This window comes from Physella acuta, unplaced genomic scaffold (genome assembly GCF_028476545.2).
Source record: "Physella acuta isolate Inbredline_101_S28 unplaced genomic scaffold, ASM2847654v3 ptg000935l, whole genome shotgun sequence".
NCBI classification, from domain to species: Eukaryota; Metazoa; Mollusca; class Gastropoda; family Physidae; genus Physella; species Physella acuta.
In genome coordinates this window covers 205,257-227,809 of record NW_026732452.1, presented here as the reverse complement: position 1 = coordinate 227,809, position 22,553 = coordinate 205,257, and the positions used below count along the sequence as shown (strand labels likewise).

The window sequence follows — 22,553 nt, the reverse complement described above, 5'->3', positions numbered from 1 at the left end:
TGAAATTTTTTTTAACTAAATACAATGCTGCGTTTGATTATTAGAAGTTTGCACCAATGGAAGGTTAAAAATATAACAGCAACTAATTAATTAAAAGTAAATTTAGGCCAACAACAAAAAAAAAGTGTCAGCGAATATATCACAGATATCTTAAAATAAATAACAAAACTTTAGCAATGTGCTTCAGCAAAATCAATAAATTTGATGAAAAAAAGTGCTAATGAAAAGTGCAAAAATAAATTACCTTGACACAGAATAACCATTAATCAAAAGATAATATGATTTCAACATATTGCTATTGGTTATATTCCTGCACCATAAAAAAATAAAATTGACATGCTAAGACTTTGCACAATCTAAAACAGGAACATGGAAGTAAATATTTGATGATACGCTATTAATGAAAGGCTATATGTAAATCCAGTGGTGTAGGCAGGGGGGGTTAGGGGGCGTCATAACCCCCCCCATAGACCCCTCGGTATATACATAAAGTATGAGGGGGGGTGCAAATCGAAAGTTTGTCCCCGGGTAAAAATTGGAACCCACCCCCCCCCCCCCCCCCCCCCTTGAAGATCCTGGCTACGCCACTGTGTAAATCATTTAAATTTCAAACTATGACAATCATGGTAAGCCTCTAACTTGAGCATTTCAAAGAACTTTTCCCATATTTATGATGGGACTACCAACCAAATTTATTTATAGGATTTTTCCCCTGTTTAACATATCATCCCAGTCTATGCCATTACCAGAATAACCAAAACATGGAATGGGCAAGAGGAAGTTAATAATCCAGAATTTTCCAAATACAGATTCAATATTTTTCTTACGAGACCTTTTGTACAGCTTAATCCCTTTCATGCACTCGTATCTAGTCTGACCAGAATAGGTCAGGAAAACTTGAACACATAGGTAAAAGAAACAAAATAATATCGTTGCTATGCTTAAATACTGAAAAATAACCAGAGAAAATATGGTGCCACTGATATTAGATGTAACCCAGTAATAAAGAATCATTAGTGGGAAGTAGGAGAGGCACCCCCAAGTTTGTGCCTGTTTGTAATGCAATTCAAGGTAGTAGTACAAGGCGAGGGAGCTGTAAAGTGTTCCCAATCCTCCATACAGGCAGAAAATGGTAAAATATCTTTGATTATGATAGCCAACGCAGCAGCCAACAAAGAAGCAATGGTGATCACGTTTCAGGATGCAAGCTTTACAAACCGGGCAGTGTTTGGATCTAGGAGGGGCTGAATGTTCACAGTCTTTACAATAACGCCACCCATCAAACTTTTGAGAGGATGACGGTTTATTTCCAAAAATGTGTTCTTTTTTGTTGATAACTTCAGCATTATAAGGGTTTTGAACATCACTATAATCTGAGTTGTATGTGAAATATGACTGGTACTGGTTTGATATATTTTTCGACTGCTGGTCAAGATGCCACTGTGAAGTATCTGGATATTGATTTCCATTTTCTATATTACCTTCATCACCTCCTTGAAGTCGATACCCAAAAATGTTCTTATCCTTTACAGCAAAATGTGATGAATCTGAGATGCTAGGTTTAAAAACTGAATAGCGTGATTTATACTTCACAAACAGGTAATTAATTCCCATGTTGAAAAACAAAAATCCTGCTAGAATCCTCATCCAGAGAAGGGCTTCCAAATCATCATCACATACAAATGGAAGTGTCAGAAACAGGGTGATAGCAAATGCAAGGAACGAGAAGAAGAAGAAGTAAGCCTGGCAGGCATGACTGATAAGTTTCAGTTTCCACTCCCAGCTGTTCATTATAACAGTTGACCATCTGTGAACAGAAAGTTCAGAATATCATTTTTAACCAAAACAGGAGACAAAATTGTTACACCCTAATGCATCCTTCATCTCAGCCTCTGGGTGGATGTTATTTTTTTATATCCTTATTGTATTATTGTGTAGGGATATGGTTGCAGATTTGTTTTTGGTGCAAATGTGTGCTGATAGACCACTGTGAAGTGTGAGGTGTGTGAATGGCAACATCCTGTTTTTCCTTGGATTTTATTTATCTTTGCGATCTAGATCTATAGGCTTATCTACTAGATCTAGTATCTACTTCTAATCCAGTTTAGAGTTTAGTCTAACTTCTACGTTTAGACTTGATGATTATTGAATCTCATCTAATCAAAACAAAACTTTTGTTTTGAATCGTTTTTGACTTTTTGTCAAAAGGAAAGGGTCTCCGAAATAATATGGAATCGATGTTGTCCTCAACTGTAATGAGTAATGAGTGTACTCACTGTACAGTACTACTGAGTTGAGTACTGTAACGTTTCAGACTCAAAGTACGTAGAAAGTACGGCGTAGGGCATACGGCCTACGGGACTAACTCAACTCACAACTGAGAAGGAGTGTCACTGTCACTGTTGTAGAGATCTACTGCCAGGACTCAACCCCTTTCTAAACAGAAAGAAATGTTACATACAAAATGTGGATTGGAACTAGATCTAGAGATCTATATATAAAATTAGAATCTAGATCATCTAATGACAATGACTGACATCAATAGATAGATTACTCATAGAATATAGATCTATATTAATAATAATATTGATTTTTAAAATTAAACTTGATTTTATATTATATTCAATTGGATTATATTTTAAAAGATTTTAATTAGGCGCTATAATATTAATTTTGGGCGCTTTCTTCAGTATTTGATTCATTTCTATGGGCTACTGACTTTATATTTTTTAGAGTACTTTCAGTTTTACTTTCATATCCAAGTTAAAGAAGAATCAATGAACTTTCGCAAACGTCAACACAAGAGCGTAGGACGTAGAATCTAGATCCTAGATTAGTAGTAGATCTATTCTAGTTCTAGATCGAGAATAGTAAATCTAGACTATTTCTGGTAGTGGGAGATTTTTTTTATACCATAGTCCGATAATCTTATAAATTTAGAGAGTAAATGATTAGAGGCAAGAGGCGGTGTTGGTAATCTACTCTAGATTCTAGATCTAGAACTCTAGAAGAAACTAGATCTAGATTCTAGATCTATATTTTTTATAATAATTATAAATTAAATAAAATAAAAATTTTAAAAATAAATCTATCGTCTTAACGTTGTAGTGTTGTAGGTAGCCTACGTAAAATCGGCAGAGGCTTCTCCTCAATGTCTCCACTTAGTCGGCAAAAGATAGTTCTGCGCATGCGCAGTGATCTATGGCTAGGATTAGGGCTAGGGTTAGAGATAGCATTAGGGTTGGGGTTAGGGTTCTGCGGTTGTAAACACACGCATGCGCAGTACCATCGAAAACATCACAGCAATGGCGTTGTATTTTCTCTCCATTGCCCATGCGTATTTTTTCCGGCTAGCATCGGCCTAAAACATTTCAGTAATAAATAAAGATTAGCGATGTTTTCATCAGATGCAACCAAGCTCATTTACTTTAGAAGCCTTCTTGTTTTTTTGGTAACATTTTAGTTAAAGATTCAGGGAAAACCACTCTAATTTACAGATGGCAGCTGTTTATATAGCAAATCTTGCTAGCAAACAAGGCTGTTTTAAGTCAATTTCTAGCCTTTATTGATATATTTAGACATTGCTTTTGGTATTTTATTTAGTTATCTATTATATTTGACGGGCTCACATGGTCACAGATAAAGGGGGCAGCCCAAAACCGAGTCCGCTGGAGATGTGTGGTTGCAGCCCTTTGCTCCCCAGGGGCCACAAAGGAATGATGATAATGATTATTATATTTGACACAAAAATATAATAATATACTTGTATTAAAGCCATATTAATGAGCCACCTTTCTCGCACATTACTAGCCTCTGCTGATTTTACGTACCTAAATTGAGGTGTTTGGTTGCATGTAGTAGGTAGTTACTACAATCATATGACAAATACTAATTAATTGTAGGCCTAATCAATTATTCTTACTCGGCCTAATTAAAAAGTAATTATTAGAATAATAATGTTACAAATTGACACTTTAATTCTACTAGTTAGGCCTACTAAGTATAACTTGTTTAAGCATTAGGCCTAAATATTAAAATTTATTAGGGGCCTAGTAATTTTTAGTTAGTAAGTTTAGTTTAGTATTGCTTATTCTTGCTTCTCAATCAAGTAATATTTAATTATTTATCCTTACAGATTAAGCCTACAGAGAATAATTTTTTTTAAAATGAGCGTCAGCCCGATAGTGCAGTATGTTGTAGTTAGAGGCGACCTCATCACAAAATTGCAGTGGCCTATTGGAGCTGTAATCGCTCAAGCATGTCACTCCTGTACAGCGGTTATTCATCTGTATTACAACGATGATACAACAAAAGAGTATCTTGGCGAACTAGATAGAATGCATAAAATCATTTTAGAGGTATTTAAAACAATAATATTAATAGGCTATTAGACCTAATTTTAATTTAAAAAAAAACAACTAATTTTGTAATTGCTATCTAATTACTAAAATTTAAAATAAATAACTGATACAGTCAAATTTTACAGATGAATATCGGATTTGTTATTAGCTTCTAGATCTAAATCTAGACAGTCTAGAAGCACAACAGAAGTAGCAGTAATAATTAACTGTAAAATAGTTTAAAATACTGCCAATTCAGAAAATTAATTCACTTTACTAGATATAGAATCTATTTGATACCTTTTGTTATAATTATGTAGACAGGTATGCCATATCAACAGGGCAGATGAAGTAGAGTTCCCCCATTTCTGTGTGGTCAATTCTATTTATAATGGACTGACCGCCAGATCAGAATGTGTAACTTGTTTGTTGCATATCACAGTCTTTAAGTTGTAGCAATAGAATAATGGCATGATCTATCGGTAGAATACATTTGCTGCAGAAAGTTAAAGAATTACTAAACCAATGCACAAAACAGTAACTTCTTTTTATGTACGAAGACAGGCATTCTGGTTAAGAGGTTACTTATGATCATCACTAAATAGGTGGTTTTAAAAAGATTTACATGTAAATCAACATAGGTACATTTTTCCTTAGACTTCCATAAATCACAGCATTTAAAAGTATTTATAAAATTAAAATCTAATTCCCCTACGTTCATCTTTGTTGTACTTTCAGGCCAAAGATGAAGAGAGCATTACAAAGCTAGCAGAGAATCTAACGTCACACAATATTGGTCACAAGTTGTGGATAGAACAGCCTGAAAATACGCCAACATGTTTAGCTGTGAAACCATATAGAAAATCTGATGTACAACAGTTTTTTAAAGCTTTCAAACTGTTAAAATAATCATTTGAAGTTTTGTTAGGAATATATGAATACTATTTAGCCTAATCACACACACCTGTAACACTTTAAAATTGTTAGCAAATTGGGCTTTTTTTTTTGTTATCTAATGCATTTTAACTTCACGTTGGTTGGTTGCTCTAAGAAAAGATTTGAATGTAGAATAATTTAAAAGTATTATTGAACTAATCTGTAATAATTAATAAACTTTAAATAGTTGTTAAAATACAGGAACTTTGTGCTACTATTTGCTACTACATTCAAACTCAGGTCCATAATTAGATGGAACATCAAATTGTCCCCTTAAGTTGTAGAAAGTTTTAAATAATTTACTGTTATCAGCCTTATCTTAAAGTATTTTTCAAGTGTTTTATTTGTGTGAGTGTATGTATATATATACATATATATATACATACAATTACATATATATATATATATATATATATATATATATATATATATATATATATATATATATATATATATATATATATATATATATATATATATATATATATATATATATAATTATTCACCATATGTGTCAACATTCATTTAAGTAAAATGCTTCTTTAAAAGAAGAGTTGAATTTTTTTTTTAATGTATAAAAATGTAGGCTCTTATCTCTGCGTTTATGAAATTGTTTTTACAACAAGTGAAACATTTTTTTTAAATAACCATTTGCTGCATTTAATGTAATCTGAATAAAATGGTGATCTTACAATGATTAACTCCGCATCATATTTTATACCATTAGTTTTTAAAATATAAGTACTCTATAGTTTTATTCTCATAGCCATACATTAAATAATTCCTGCGAGTAATACTTTTTTTTTAAATGGATACCACAGGTGAATGATCAGTGGTACAAGCCAAGTGTGCTAGAACCCGTTCCAATGGACCCCAAAAATTGAAGTTGTCTCATTTTTAAGTTTAGATTATTTGTTATGGAACTCATATATCCTATCAGTTTACATTCAAATTCTAAAAAAATGATTACAAATTGCAGTGGCTTCAATTTCTGACATTCCCCCCCCCCCCTCCCCATGTCAAATTCCTGCTTATAGCACTCTTCATGACACAAATCACACTTTGAAACATGATGGTAGCTTTTTTAGTTTTTGCTAGTCACTGATAAACTAAAACAAAATTACAAGTGAAATATTAAAAACATTTTATTCATGTTTATAAGCCACAGAGACATAACACAAACTACACACTACAAAAAACATTTTAAGATGTCACGACAAAGGTAATGTCCACTTTACATTTGGTTCATTCTTTGATTCCATATTTTATCAAAAGAGGTCTGTTGGATCACTTTGAGTATTTATATTTTGAGTAGACCTATTTCAAAAATTTTATCAAAAAAATCTTTCCCCTGGTGTTATGATGGAGTCATCAAAACTTTTGTTTAATCATTCTTGTCTGTAGTAAAATATAATACAACGAGCCGGCCCGCGGCATAACATACGCCGCTATTTAGTTGTTTCTAATTTTCAATAATTCATAATTTGTGAATTCGACAGTACCAACGCTGACACTGAAAATATTTCTTTAAAACACTATAAGTAGCTCGTTAAGGACCATAACCCCCCCCCCTTCCTTCCCTCCCCCCCTCCCCCCCCTCCCCCCCCCCCCCCCCCTACGTTTAAAATCGTTGGCTCTGCTTGTAAACATTTAGAGTGAACACAGCTCACTAAAACCATGTAGGGGTGGGGAGGTAGGGAGAGCGTTTGCAGCTTGTTTTCTAACGGCTCGAAGAAGAGAATTATATATATAGATTATGAACAAACTTTGGTTTCACAAATACCACAAATTATATACATTAAAATGATTATGGTCAAACTGCAGTTACAAAATGAAAAATCCAAAAGTATATCAAAATTTCAAATTATGCTTGATTTTCATTTTATTTTTTTAGAAATTGTTGAAAATTACAAAATGAAAGAAATCAACTAAAGAATTTTAAAAATATTACCTGCAATATAAATTTATAGAGCTAATAGATTGAATAGTAAAATTTACACTGGCCGATGGAAAATAAACTAAAAAAAATAGTTACAAATTTAATATAGTAAAAAGTTCTTACTATTATTGTGCATCATTAATAAAGTCACCAGATATTCCTTCAATTTTTGTATTAGCTTGCAATGGATCGGATACATAGTTCTTCACTCCGATAAAAACTCAATACCAATATTAGATAGCGATAAACTCACTCATATATTTTTTAAATTTTACAATACCTAAACATTCTAACACAATTTTTAAAAATGACACCAATATGTTGAAGCAACACAGAGTAAAATAAGTCTACCCAACTCTTGCGTTATCACATTGATACACATATTTCATTTGTAACATCAAAGTGCTGTGTGAGAACTAAGCTTACTTTGAAAGAAAAACAAAGGGACAATGCTTTGAATTTTATAAAAGCGTGAAGGTCCAAGTTGATGTTATATTAAGTTATGATATAACAAGCTTTAGGATGTTGAGTAACGAGTTTTTTTTTTTTTTTCGAAAGATTAAAACTAATTTTTTAACACTGACTGGAAAGAAAAAAAAAAAGTCCTGTCATCAGCTTGCAACTTATTGAACTTAACGTAAACAATAAACTAAGCAGGAGCAATATTAATAAAATATCAAAAATGAAAAATAAATCCGTTATAATAAACAAATATACTGTTTCAGAAATATAAACTTAATTTAACAAATATACTGTTTTAGAATTATAAACTTAAGTAAAGATTTGGTGTGCGAAGCAAACCTAAAAAAAATGTCCATCTGCTCTTTATAAATAAAAATTAAGCCAGTTACTATTTACAAAAAGCACACTTAAATATTTTTTTTTAAAAATGTACAAGGAATCTGAGTGACACTACATTTTTCCAGAATATTAAAGACATAATGTTTATTGACTTGGTACTCTACAAGGGTTGGGGCTCTAGTGGGTGTGGAGAAAGGGGGTGCGGGCAGTTTTTATAACAAGCTTTGTTAACTTAGTTTCTAAATAACAGTTGTTCTCTGTTCACAGAGGTAAAAATTTTCAAGATTTGATTTATTACAGAAGTTTTGGTCACATTTTTATTTTAGCCAGGTTGCATGAGCATTTAGAGGTACCAGTTTTTCAAATCCCAATAGTGCCTTTACTGGGGATGAATTTCAAGGGAGGGAATTTCAGCCAAGGGATTTAACTGAACTCTCTGTCACTTAAAATAGCCGGGGCTACCAGCGTCCAGACGTAGAGGATGACGCAGATCCAGCTGGACGAGATCTTGACCCACACAGATGCCATGTTGGCATTTAGGTGCTTGACATCTGAAGATGGACTGCAAGCAAACAAATTTTAAAAGAAAGTTAATGAGGTTAATATATAACTTTTTTAATAAACACAAAATATGAACAAAGATAAGTACAGTAATCATAAAATTTTAAAAAAAAATTAATTTATTATGATATAATTATTCTCACAAATTGTTAAAAAGATGTTACGATGTCAAAATCTTTAACAAAGTGAGGTGGGATATACATAGATTAAATAGCCTAGAATTAAAATATTGCATGTTTGAAAAATTACACTTGCATAAGTTGAGCATACCGTCCCGGTTGGTGACAGGAAAGTTGCGCAACAGAAAACTGCGCAAATGTATGACGTTAGCAAAGATTGACCAAATGTATATTGTAACATAAAACATGGGGCATATGAAGTAGAGTTCATCTTTTTCAATGACCTCAGCTTATGAAGGGATAGTGTGGTCAGCACTAAGCCCAGCCGTCAAGATTTCCCTAATGTGTGTTAGGTACCCGTTGAAGCTGATTGAACTCAAGGACATCTTACAGCCTTGAGCCTGAGATCTGAACTTGAGTTCAAAATAAAAGAAGTAACCACTTGAACCAAGACAACCACTATTGGATTGCATCATTGACTTTCAGGTTAGCGGTTAAGCACCTAGTTGGGAGGTATTTTATCAATTTAACAATACTTACCTAAACCAGTTAGTCAGGGTCATCATGACATACAGGGATGCCAGAAATAGCATGAAGTGGTAAAAACTGTAGGAGTAGGCCACGCCCTCTTCCTCGTTATCCCAGACTTTCTGCCCTCGTTCTGAGTCAGCATCGCCGTCTGAACTGCCTGAAAACACAGAATATCATTTGTTAAAACCTTGTATTTTAGTACAATTTGACTACAGTTACATGCCCAATAATTTTCAAGAGTAATTAGTTTTCACATTAGCTTGGGTGAGTAAAAAAAGGTCACATATAAAAAATTTTTTGGCTTATTCTATAATTTATGAGTTGTATTTAAATTAAAAAACAAAAAAACCACCTGATAACTAAATTAAAAGATGATTTAAGTAATTTAATCCTTGTATTTTACATTTAAAGTTGTTAAATTGTTTACTTTAAAGAAAATCTTGACTGGTGTTTTTCTGTTTATATATAATCAGAGAAATCCCTTATTGTTTGAATTTAAATAGTCAGAACAAGCATGCTTATAATGTTAAGAGTGAAACCTGCACTGTCAACAAATATACATCAAACAACAAAATAAACTATTTTATTTCATATTACTGAACCTCACAGTGACCTACTCATTACAGAGTGATAAAGCAATTTAATTAATTCCTTGATTGACTACAAAACAACTATCTTTAAAGTTGCTACTATAAGGCACTTTTATCATGTTTTCTATCCTGAATAACCAAGTTAGGCTTTACAATTCAACTCTAAGTTATGTCTGCCCATAACAATTATTAATCTAGCAATCCGATCATATCATGTAAAATATACAGATCAAAATTTGATATTCAATTTTTTGGTAACAAATACATCTGCATTTTAATTTTTTTTTAAAGCTATGAAGTCACTTTAACATTAAAAATATCCAATGTAGTATTAATATGGAAACAAGGAGAACAAAATGCTATAGTCAAACTCAATTTTGTTAAACCGAGAAGTAAAAAATTTCAGTAATTCTAGATCTGCGAAGAAAAAGAGCAGAATAAGCATTCTAGCTAAAACAAAAAAAATGTACACTACACTACAAAGCAATGAAAATGGTTGTTTTTCTTTTCAATGTTACAAAATGTTTATTACCTAACATCGGGAGAGTTTTTAGTTTGTTATAACAGCTCATTCGGGATTCTCTGTTAATTTTATATGTTTTAGAAGTTCGAGCATTAGACAGAATATTTTATTCGTAAGCTATTAGCATGATTTTTGAATAAACTGCAATACGTAAGCCAGTTTTTAAAAGTGTTATAATGTGCTTGATAATGTGACTATTAGTTTCATATATGGTGTAAAAAGTAAAGTTTCCCTTTCAAACCTGACGGTCTATGTTTCTGTGACCTCGGCATATGAAGAGATAGTGTGGTCAGCACTATGCCCAGCCGCCTTTACTTTCCCTAATGTGAGTTAGGTACCCATCAGAGTTGGGTGGACTCAGGAACGGTCTACTGACTTGAACCCGACTCCGTCCCTTTCATATATGGTGTACTTTTGATTATTTTGGTGTACTTATCCATCTCAGCCTAGGCCTGTCATTTGTTCTTTTACCTTGGGGGATTTGGTTATACACCACTTTCACTCCTCTATTGTTTGGTATTCTTTCTCAACAACTAGACTGAACACAATATCTACTCACATTTTCCTTATAATCTTTACACCCCCCCCCTATATTTGGAACGGGAATGCAGAGTGTCTAATGTCAAAGGTTAAAGATTCCCAATTTTTTTCTCTCATATAATATAGTAGAGGGGTCTTTTAAAGTTATTCATCTATTAAAATGTTTCATTAAAATCCTAAAAAGAGAGATATTGAAAAGACTGTCTTTGTTGTCCTTATCCTAAGTTTTCTTTATGAAAGGAGAGGGTTAGCTTAACAAAAAGACTAAAAAAATTAAGAAAGTTACTGATATTGAACTATTTCAATCAAAATACAGATAATTTTAACTTCTGAGCTTAAAAAACAACTGTTAAAAATTACTTAATACATCTATACTAATAGTTTCGCTGTCTGTCTATGTATCTGACAAGAAAGCTATAGAGAAAACACAATCCAAATAAAAACTTTCACAGTAAAACGAAACATGACGTCACATGAAGCTTAATATAGTGGGAAAGTCTAAAGCCGGTGGAGTGCACACAATAAAATGACGTCATAGATTCTTGAGTAAACATTGAATTAAAAAGCCAGTTTTGTCTAATCTTAAAAGTGGTTTGCGTGAAGAGTTTCTTTCATACAATTCTTCGGGAAAGGGCGAAGGGGGGGGAGGGGGGGCAGAGCCCCCTCCTCCCAAGTACAGTTGCCTGAAAGAAACTCTAAATGTGACTTTTGTCATGAATGAGATTAGGTGCATGGTTTAGGGATATGCCTATGACTATATTTTGTATAAATTAAAGTACCCATTCAGGATAAAAATCCGTTTTCAATGTCATTTTTCGTTTCCGGTTAAATTTAATTAAGGTGGTGATTTTGGTTTTGGTTTTAGTTTAGAGAAAATAGACCGCACTATAAACCTAGCGCCCGTTGTATCCTTCCTCAACGGGCCATTTTTCTCATCAATAAATAATGTAGTATTATAAAAGTGCATAACAATAAGTAAGATGGTAGATAAAGTAGGAACCTTATGACAACAATTAGATTAAGAATTTCATATCTGGAGAATACAATGTTGAAAAAATGGTAGTATTCTGGACATATTTCTTAAAAGATTTGTTATTAAAATGGGGCACATTATAAGAGAATCCAACTTAATCTACTTTTTTTAGAGAATGTGTGCATTCATACATCATGAGAGATGATATTTATATATTTTATATGTATAGCACTACTAAGCATTTTCAAAGGTTTCCGGATTACATACAGATTTTTGCAATTTAACATCAATAGCTTTTATATTGAAACATGCATCTTGTATATGTTTGTATACAATTGTTCTTTTTTATGTTAAAAAGTGAAAATCATGCAGCCTTTTTTACAATTAACAGTACAAAACCATCTGATATTATTAAACTGTTAACTGAAAAGCAACAATCGGAATAAATGAAACATGTACATCAAAAAAAGTTTTAGTCTTCAACTCATGGGTACTACAAAGTTTTCAGGGAACTTTATTACTCACCAATCAAATTCTCATCGCTTGAGTTTTTGCGTTTGCCTGTGTGTATTTTTTTTGTTGAAAAAAAATTAGACCATAAAAGTGACTACTTATACTATAGTCCAATTTTAAAATGCTATACAAGTGAATGAAAAAATGAAACTAAAATTTTATTCATACATTTTAAAGAAAATTTTTAAATTGTGCCTGGACTATTATGTTATAAATAAATATTACTATCTGTCTTAATAATTCAAGGTTTCTAAATTACAAACAGAAGTCAATAATTATAGCACTGTGTAAGCTTATTTAACTGATTTATGTCAATTGCTTCTAACTTCCTTCTGATTACATCCTTGCCAAAGCAGGGTAGTTCATAAATAATATCCAGCTTTTTGACAATTCCCCTCCCCCCGCCATTATTACAAAACATCAGACGTTTTTCATGGACTACCTCTGTAGGCAATACATAGCTACAGGGAATTCAGTGACTAAAACAAATTGAAAAGGAGAATTTGAAACCATTTAAAAATTTGTTTTGGCTACAATGTATCAACCTATTTGTCTAGTATCCATTGGAACTAGACAAAAATGAAATTAATTAAGTTAATGAAACAAAATAAAGCGATGAGAAAATGATTTATATTAAATCTAAATGCAATGATTAAATCATTCATTTAAAGAAAATAAACGTGTACAAAAATGAAAACAAATAGTTAGGAAATTCTGGGGACTTCAGTAAGTTAAAATAATTTTCAAATTGTGATTTGCAGCATTGCAGCGTGCTAGCCAATGTTACTATGTCTTACCATATAGTAAATTATACTCTACTTGTTATTGTAATGATTAAGGCAAGCATGATTGATAATATAACTAATAGAAACAAACATTGCCATTACAAGACCTTTAGTTGTATACACAATTCAACAGTGTAGTGACAGACAAAGGCAGAATATGTCATTACATTATTAACCTCAAACATGCAAGAGTTACATGCAAAGGTAAGAACTGTACAAATTGATATCTCCATAAAACCATGCCTATTTTGCCATCCAATGTATCAGTAAATTGTAAATACTACAAAATAAGACTACTAAGCCAGTAACTAAAATTCTAACCCTGTGATCATGCATGTTAATTGAAATTAAAAAAAAAAAAACTATAATCTGTAAAAATGCTATCAATTGCAATGATTTTTTTATACACATTTGTTTCAACTATAGCTATTCATTTTTTTTTTATTAATTTGTAAACCCTCTCTACACATTAGAAATGTATTTACCACAGATAAATTCATTAAAAATAAATTTTACTATCAAATAAAGTAGAACACATACAAATTTCCTGACCTTACAGTCCCAGAATGACCTATAGTGTTGACTTCCAATGACCTTACTCTCAGCCATTAATTAAAACAAACCATTTCTTAATAATATTGGACGCATGGCCTAGTAGTGGACAGTTAGACTGCTAACCTGAGTCTCGAGTTCGAAACCGGATTAAAGTCAGTAGAATGTCCCTGAGTTCACCCAGCTCTGATGGGTACCTACTCACGTAAGGGAAACAAAGGTGGCTGGGCATAGTGCTGACCACGCTATCCCTTCATATGCCGAGGTCTTTGAAGCAGATGAACTTTGCTTTATCTGCACCCTGTGTCTTGGGCACTAATAAGGATATGCTGATTTCTTAAACAAATTACAGCTAAGAAATGTAAAACAAGGGCAATAACTGTGCTGCTTGTAAACTTAAATTACTACTGAGAACTATAATCAGGGTGTTCAGCTTAATAGTGAGAAGTATAAAAATAGAGAACTGTGCCAAATGAACAAACTATAACAATATAGGTTAAGTGACTTTACAGAAAACTACAATGGTGCCTAAAAACAAAGCCAAGTAAGCACCAAAATAATGGTTTGAAAAGTAATAGTTTCGTATTATTTACCTGCAATTAGTTGATAGTACAAGGTTTGTATTAAAATTAAACTCATTAGCATTGTTAAAACTGAGTAATAACTTTGTAATTTATTGATTTAGAATATAAAAATCTGAATGGCACATTAAACAAAATAAAATTTAAATAGATTTTTAAAGACATTACTCAAATATAGTGTACATAAAAATCACTGCAAGCATTCATTGAATGCATTCATTGAATACATCTAGAAACTGAAATTCAACATCTTAGTCTATTTGCTTATCAACATTTTCTATTTGAAATTCATCATTACTGAAAATTATGGCATCTAGGCAAACATATTAGATAAAGAATAAAATGTATAGAAAACTGTAATATATTTGTTAAGTATACTATTATTAGCTTTTATTTTTCTCAACTTACTTTTGGTTGTTGCTTTAAATATAAATAGGGTGGAGGAAAACAAAAGAAAATTAAATAACTTTAAAAAAACAACAACAAAAAAAAAACAGAGACAAAAACAGTCTATATCTATAAATCTTTAACAACTCAAACAACTAATTAGCTAAGCCCAACCAAAAACTAGTGAAATTTTAAAATTGTCAGTTAAGAAATTGTACCATCAAATCAGCTTAAACAAATTATTTTTTTTTAAAACATTTAAACTACTAGAATGTTAAAACTTAAAACAAGGAAACCAGTACTTTTAAAAGGCAGCATAATTTTTCAAGTAAAGAACATTTAAAGAAATTATTTCTCATTGAAATATTTTAGAATGATATCTTAAACTGTAGAATCTACAGAAAAACTAGCTAAACACTGATATTAAACAACAGTACTTAATTCTTTGTACAACAATTCCGAACAGATATAAAAGTTAATTATAATCAGCAGAATACAAACAAGGAAATAAATATTGTGCAACACAGGAATGAATTAGAAACAAAAAAAAACAATTAAACAACACAAATGCTACACTACTGGTACATGCCTCATTAAAACAAATCTAAATTCTCTATTATATAATCTAATGGAATATAATTTACACTTTATAAAGGGAAGCAACCCAGACTCACCAGTATCAGTTTGTAGGATTGTCTTCTCTGACATAGTTAGCTTCCCAACTTGGCTGTTGCTACTGGTACGAATACTGTTTGAATACAGAAAAACAAATGTAAGCAAATAAATAGGTGAGAAGTATTTCTTCCATATAACAAAAACAATTTTCACAGTGATATATCTCAAAAACATTCAAGATAGGAATTTAAAATTTTATGTTAAATTTACTGCGGAAAAACAAAAGAATATTCTGAAATTTTATCACACAAACGATTTCATAAGACATTGAACAAATTTTAACATCTAAATAAAAATGCAGATTAAACAATGTAAAATGAATAGTTTGAAAGAAGCAGTTCATTGTTTATGTAAGGATTCAGTCAAGTTGGGTTAAGTATAAGGTAATTTTAAAAGAACATGGTTGCAAAACACAAAATGACTTTTTATCAAGGTGTCTATCTCTTGCAAAGTACAACAAAGTGACTAAACATAATAAACTGTTGATTTCAAAACAAAAATTGTACAATATTAATAAAATACAAGGTCTTTTGGAAGAAGAGAACACCAGCAACAAACATTGAAAATATTAAAATAATAGAATAACAAGAATCGTAGTTTTTTTTTTAAATAAAAATTAGATTAAAAATGTATATAAAAATATTTAATATAACAAAAAACACAAAAAATAAGAAAATAAAATGTACATCTTTGAAAATATTAAATCATATTTTCTTACCTGGAATAAAGAATAGCAAAAAGCCAAATAAACAGAGAGAGAATATTTTCCCAGTCAAAAACATTTTCAGAGCTGGATTTGTCTTGACCACCTGGGATTAACGTCGAATTGAAGATTGACTTCAAAGATGGATTGCAGGAACGATCTGCAAAAAATAGAAAAAAAATCATAATTTCAATTGAACATGTCGATGATTCACAATTCCTTCAATTTTAGCGGAATAATTATAACTTCTTTCAAATTTTTATTTCCGGGTAGGTAAATAGCAACAACATAATTTAAATGGAAATTCAATAAACAGCTGTGTACAGTGTTAGTACTTGGAGCAAAAGAGTAGCTACTACTAATAGACTAGTGAATACTTTTTCTTCTTCTTCTTCTTTGTTCTTAATTTTTTAGTGTTGGATGGGATCGAGCCTTATCTGCCAGAGGGTTTGAACTTGAGATTTTTTCTAATTTTATCAACCATGAACTTTTGCCAACTCAACCACACCTCCACCACAATTAAGGATATGTGTCAACTGGTTATGCGCCATTGACTTCAATTCAGCCTGCTTTTCTTTTTGGATTTGCTTCCATAGCCTTTGTCCAACCAAGAACAAACTACAAGGCAGCAGTTGTTTGATTTTGGAGTTGTCTCTCCTAGTAAGAGTGGCTGTCCCCAGCTAACGAGCCTCATCTGCCCGAGGTGAAATACTTTTGATACTGCTGCCCAGTTACATACAATTTAATTAGAGTAGATTAACTATATTTACATTAAAAAATGCACACTCCCGAGGGCCTGCTCCCCCTACCACTCTAAATATATCACACAGATGTGAGTAGTTTAGCATTTATTAATATAAACATTTATGGTAAAATAAAAAAGTGACCTGGATTGTTGGACATGCCTGACCAGGTCAGGTACATAATGTAAGCTGTTATCAATGATGACTGCAGGAGGCCAGAGCGGGGCTGGTCTGTAGAAGGTTCAAATTAATGGCAATTTTTATTGAGTTTATCTACACTAGAGCACAATATACATTCAAATAAAAAGTCATTTCTGCTACTCATAATGTAAAATATTTTTAAATCCCCCTCCTCTATATATTATATAATAAACTTTAAATCTAATCTATAAATAATACAAATTAGAAAAAAAAAAATTAGTATGTATGAAAAGTACAATGCATTATAAATATTTAAAAAAACAAAACCAAATAACTTTTTCAGCATTACAAAAATATGTTTTAAAAAAAAAGAAAATTGAAAAAAAAAATAACCAAAGTACAAAAAAAATTATACTTCAGAGTTCGGCCTCAAGGGTGGAAAAATAGATCTACTTACGTTCCTGAATCTTGGGTAAAACTGCCACAATGCTCATACCAACACACAAAATCATGTTGAAAGACACAAAGAACTTGTGAAGAGCACAATCACCCTGTAACACATGTCAAGGAGAAGTTTTAAAAACTTAACAGAAAAATAATTTCGCATAATAATTTATTTATAAAATTTGTTTTAGTATTAACAATGCTGTTCCTTTTTCTCAGTTGTTTAAAAAGATATTTCTTAACAACTTCTTCTAAAAGTTTTAGTAAAATAACTTACAACACACTTTCTGGCATACTTACACTGGCATAATAGATGTAGAAAAGGACGATGGCTACTATGCTGATTGCATAAAACAAGAAGGTGAAGAAGAAAAGCCCTGAAACATTGGCAGTGATTTATTTATAGCTCAATTTTGATGATTTTTGTAATTTGAATCAACTATTGGTAATTACTCATGATTCATCTTTAAAGAATATTAAAATATGAACATTCTAATGTAAATTGCATTTTAGTGTTCAATTTTCTTAACTACTTTTCTATGGATGAAATGCATGTTCTTTTTGCTTTATGCAGGCTAATATTATTATCCCACAAATAAGGTTCTTATAAGGAGTTATGACATTGTTATTATAAAAGTTGTAATTGCATTTTAGATTATTTTATTTCGGACTATAAAATCTGATGGAATTCTGTACTTATTTAAATAAAGTTTAAAAAGTGGAAGTGAAAATTCAACAAACCAATATAATAGCATTTGGCCTCTGTTTCTTCATATTTTTCCACCCATGATTCTGCCCATCCATGAGCCAGGTCAACCAATAGAATGAGCTGAATAAGTATGAACAGGAAGCCACCAATCAAACCAATCACCATCCAGGCTAAAAATAAAATACTGTAGCGTTACATTTTGTTTTCATCATCTTTAACAATCAGGTTAAAGAAAGCATTTGAGTACTTTGAATATATCTTAATCTTATAGCTCAATCAATACACTCAATATAATCAATGAACTCACTAAATTAATATTTTAATTTTTCTTGTATATTTATTAATTATTTATTGATTTCTTTTTTATTTTAGTTTATTTATAATTTAATTCAAACCAACATATTGATCGACTAGAGAAAACATAATATTATAATTTACCTTGCCCAAATGTTCCTTCAGGGATAAAAAATGCACCAACACAAATTCCTACCATGATTAAAACCTTAAAGAACCAAAACCTACAAGAAAAAGAAAAGCCACATTTAGCAAGTATAAAAACTAGTACAACTTATTACTTTAAATGACTCAATTTATTTATATTTTGAAAAATAATTTTTGCAAAGATGACAAAATAATTATAGAAAAGTTTATAGTTTACCCATTTTGAATTTTGGATCTGGGATCTTTAGATGAGTTGACCTTAATCATGAGGATACAGAAGAGAAGGAAGAACATGGCCATGGCAAAACAGACTCGGTACACAGCCAGAAAGCCAACCACATTATTGCACTGATCATTTGAAAAAACTGACGACGATGTATCGATGTAGTCATTCTTAAAGAAATCTTTGCAAAGTCCAGGGATCTGTGAAGAATAATACATAACAACTAAACAGTGATAGAAAATAGATTATAGTGTTCGACTGGAGCAAAAAAAATGTGTAAGTAAAAATTCTCTTTTATCTGTCTTTGTATTTGTAGAACTTTTTTGATCAGTATTTTTGTCATAGAACTGGCTTATTTTTGTTTACCTGAATACTATTTTTACAAGTGACAAAGATACTTGAATATAAAGTAGAAATGGATGGACTTAATAAATACATTTGACCCAGCATAAGTTCAACTTTTGCCCAGCGTTGTAAATAAAGCTAGAACAACACACCTAGCCACAAGTGCTTGTACAAATAGTCTACAGCATCCATTAACTAAAAATTTTAAACTCTAACAGAAAATAGAAGCTGAAAATAAAAGTTAAGAGTGAATTTTTTTCTTCTGAAACCATTTGATTTGTATAAGTCAAAGTATATTCTATCTGATTTGGTGGTCTGTAGGACAGATAAAGTTCAGTTCATCTAATTTTTTATATAAAGGGAAATTGTGGTCTGGTCTATGCTTAACTATCTTTACTTTCCCTTATTTGAATCAGGTACCCATTAAAGCTGGGTGAACTAGGGATATCCCACAAACCTGAGAACAAGAACTACTTAAGACTTTCAAGATAGTGCCCCACTCCTCAAACATGCTGCCCCATTTTATACATTTACTGATTAAAATGAATGTATAAAAATAATTTAAAAATGGTAAAATTTTATGCCCAAAGTTTGCTCATTCAAGCTAATTTACATTCAAGCAAGACTTAAGAGCCATAGAGATTCAAAACTTGTGGTTACTAGTTATAAAGTTTGAAGTACTGTCTGAGTTGGATACTCAAAATAATAAAGTCTGTAGGAACACAACAATAATTATCTCATAAAAGTGTTTTAAATTTGAAGTAATAAAGAAGTATCAAAATTTACATCTTCCAACTTGGAGCGAACTCCAGGAACAAGCATAATGATGGAGACTATTGCCCCCATGAGCAGCATCAGTGAGTAGCCAATCCTTGCTGCTGTTGAGTTCTTGCATGATGGGCAGGCTGCACAGCACAAGCTGCATGCCGCACTTCCACAGCAACAAGCAGCCTAGAAGAGAAACATTGGCATTTTTTTAAATTATTTGTTTTCGGTTACATTAAGTGACTAAGCTGAGTTTTTTTGTTTTTTTTTAAAAGTTGCTTAAAATTAGCTAGCTATAGGCCAAAGATTATTATAGGTATGGTGTGTTTCAAATGTTAGAGCAAATCAACTGACTGTTAGCCAGAAAGTCTCGAGCAGAATGATTTATAGGCCCCCTAGCCCTATAATATAGGCCTACTATATAATATAAAAAAATAAGCCTTTAGTTTAAGTAAAAGGCCTATGTCAGTCCTTGTCTAATTCTCAATTTGACTAAATTTCTAAAAATAAAAAAATACAACAGGCCTTGCTAGACCCTAGAAATTCTCATTCTCTCTAGTCTCTCTCTAGCTAGATTCTAGATCTTCTAGATCCAGGTATTTTCTTTTAAATGACTACTCGGAAAAAGATTTTTCTCCCTAACGTCTCCACCTAGTCGGCAAAAGATAGTTCTGCGCATGCGCAGTGACCTATGGCTAGGGTAAGGCATAGGATTAGGGTTAGGGATCTGGATAGGATTGGGGCTGGGGTTAGGGCTAGGGTTCTGCAGTTGTAAACACAGGCATGCGCAGTACCATCAAAAACATCGCAGCGAAAGAAAGTCATAGTTTCTCTCCATTGCGCATATGTATCTTTTTCCGGCTAGCATCGGCCATTTTCTTTTGACTATTTTCTCCAATATTAACTCAAACTAAAAAATTACTAAAAGGCATAAGGACTGAAGTGATATATTTAGGCCTAGATCTATATAGTATATTATAAGGTTGTAAAAAATTGTATTTGTAGGCCTAGGACGGCCTAGCTTTAGGCCTACTTAATAAAGTATAGGCCTACTATTATAAAATTATAGGCCTAATACTAGGCTAACTACTAGATCTAGTTATATAGGGCCCTAGGTAATTTAATTTAATTTTGTTTAGACCTAGATTTAGGCTTATTATTTAGTATTAGGCCCTATAAAATACCAGGGGTTTCCAACCTTTTTTACTCTAGAGCACATTCTAAAATATCGGTAGGGTGGCGGGCACCACCTATTTTAAATCGACAAACTCCTTCCAGAGGCGTAGCGACCCTTCCCGTCACCAGGGGACAAAACTTTCGATTTCCATCCCCTTCAAGCCTTCAACCAAATAATGTTTATGAAAAGAATTCTGTCTCTGTCGAATAGTGAGAGACGGGCACATACGAATCGTTCGGCGGGCGCCATGGCGCCCGCGGGCACAGGGTTGGGAACCCCTGCCCTATACACTATTAATATTATAGCCTACTGACTAAAATCGACACTTTTAAAATTATAATTAATATTTAGTTCTAAACACTAAACATCGTAATCTAGTTGCCTAAATTGAATATTTAAAACTACACAAGTCATGAGTCTCGAGTGGTAACACTGAGTTGACTGAATTACTGTTAAGTGTTTTCTAGTGTCAGATTTGAGATCGAGAAAAAGATTAGACTGATTAGACGAATGAAACTCCGACTCCATAACTTCGGCTACGGAGTTTCATTCTCGACCTGTTAGTTATATAATTAATTGAACTTACTGTTCCTATAATACAACCCATGGCTGTAAGACCAAGTCTTGTCTTATCTTAAAGTTTAGCTGTCTTATCAAATAAGAAGTGTGTAATGACTCAAAGTTTCACGTGATGTTACAGCAAATCGGGTAAAACTAGATCTAGCCTTTGTTTACAAACAGGATGAAAAAAATGGCTGACTTTCAGGAAGCATGACGTCACCGTTTATTTTTAGTTCTTATAGCGGTGCATATTTTTAATTAACTTTATACTACTTTATAGATATGTTGAAATAAAAGTTAATTGCATTTATTATGTAAGCTAGCTTCAAACACACATTTTTGTATAAAAACAAAATTAACGTATGAAATTATGACGTAACGTCTAGAGTGTTGTCCTTATAAAACGACTCCACGTAATTTTAGGTTTAGGGCAGGGGCAGAGGCGTAGCGACCCTTCCCGGCGCCCGGGAACAAACTTTTCGATTTGCACCCCCTCAAACTTTCGATTTCCACTCCCCCCCCCCCCCTCAAGATTTCGATTTGCAACCCCCCCCTTCGAACTTTCAATTTGCACCCCCTCAACCTTTCAATTTATTTTTCCAACCCATTTTGGCGCCCCCTAAGGTCGGCACCCGGGGAGATATGTCCCCCCCCGCCCCCCCCCTCGCTACGCTACTGTTTAAGAGTCATCTATAAATTAAGACGTCACGCTTGATTCGACGGTTTTTAACCTCCCCATCCCCTCCAGATTTTCTTCAAGGCATCTCTTCGGGGGGTGGGGTGGGGGGACGAAGAAAGTCTACCACCCCCACCTCATCAAAATGCAATTTATATAGAAGATATTTTTAACAGTGTCAACCCCTCCCCCCCCCCCCCCTGAAATTTTAGTCCGCCCCCCGCCCCCTTGAAAATTCAAGCGCCCCCCCCCCCCATCCGGAAAAAAAGCCTGGAAGGA

At 32.5% G+C, this 22,553-nt stretch overlaps 3 protein-coding genes across 7 annotated transcripts; 1 reads left to right on the top strand and 2 right to left on the bottom strand.

Moving 5' to 3' along the window:
* Nucleotides 1-596: 596 nt before the first annotated feature.
* LOC131953636 (putative palmitoyltransferase ZDHHC24) lies at nt 597-2,457 on the bottom strand. Of its 2 annotated transcripts, none has more exons than XM_059316917.1 (2): nt 2,376-2,457; nt 597-1,807 (listed from the first exon to the last, which is right to left on the bottom strand). In XM_059316917.1, the coding sequence occupies exon 2, from the start codon at nt 1,789-1,791 to the stop codon at nt 697-699; it is 1,095 nt and encodes a 364-aa protein (XP_059172900.1). In that variant the 5' UTR covers nt 1,792-1,807; nt 2,376-2,457; the 3' UTR covers nt 597-696. The 2 variants fall into 2 exon arrangements, with proteins under 2 accessions (XP_059172900.1, XP_059172899.1); XM_059316916.1 differs by having other exon boundaries at nt 2,277-2,406.
* Nucleotides 2,458-2,728: 271 nt separating this feature from the next.
* On the top strand, nt 2,729-5,636 carry LOC131953642 (putative peptidyl-tRNA hydrolase PTRHD1). Of its 2 annotated transcripts, none has more exons than XM_059316927.1 (3): nt 2,729-2,807; nt 4,136-4,358; nt 5,079-5,636. In XM_059316927.1, the coding sequence occupies exons 2-3, from the start codon at nt 4,167-4,169 to the stop codon at nt 5,247-5,249; spliced, it is 363 nt and encodes a 120-aa protein (XP_059172910.1). In that variant the 5' UTR covers nt 2,729-2,807; nt 4,136-4,166; the 3' UTR covers nt 5,250-5,636. The 2 variants fall into 2 exon arrangements, with proteins under 2 accessions (XP_059172910.1, XP_059172909.1); XM_059316926.1 differs by having other exon boundaries at nt 2,733-2,890.
* A 2,172-nt stretch (nt 5,637-7,808) lies between these two features.
* LOC131953637 (serine incorporator 1) lies at nt 7,809-21,808 on the bottom strand. Of its 3 annotated transcripts, none has more exons than XM_059316919.1 (13): nt 21,624-21,808; nt 19,882-20,046; nt 18,745-18,950; nt 18,525-18,604; nt 18,119-18,256; nt 17,678-17,754; nt 17,391-17,484; nt 16,937-17,023; nt 16,065-16,209; nt 15,346-15,419; nt 14,693-14,704; nt 9,237-9,384; nt 7,809-8,578 (listed from the first exon to the last, which is right to left on the bottom strand). In XM_059316919.1, the coding sequence occupies exons 1-13, from the start codon at nt 21,642-21,644 to the stop codon at nt 8,440-8,442; spliced, it is 1,386 nt and encodes a 461-aa protein (XP_059172902.1). In that variant the 5' UTR covers nt 21,645-21,808; the 3' UTR covers nt 7,809-8,439. The 3 variants fall into 3 exon arrangements, with proteins under 3 accessions (XP_059172902.1, XP_059172901.1, XP_059172904.1); XM_059316918.1 differs by lacking the exon at nt 14,693-14,704 and adding an exon at nt 12,379-12,414; XM_059316921.1 differs by lacking the exon at nt 14,693-14,704.
* Between the last annotated feature and the right edge of the window lie 745 nt (nt 21,809-22,553).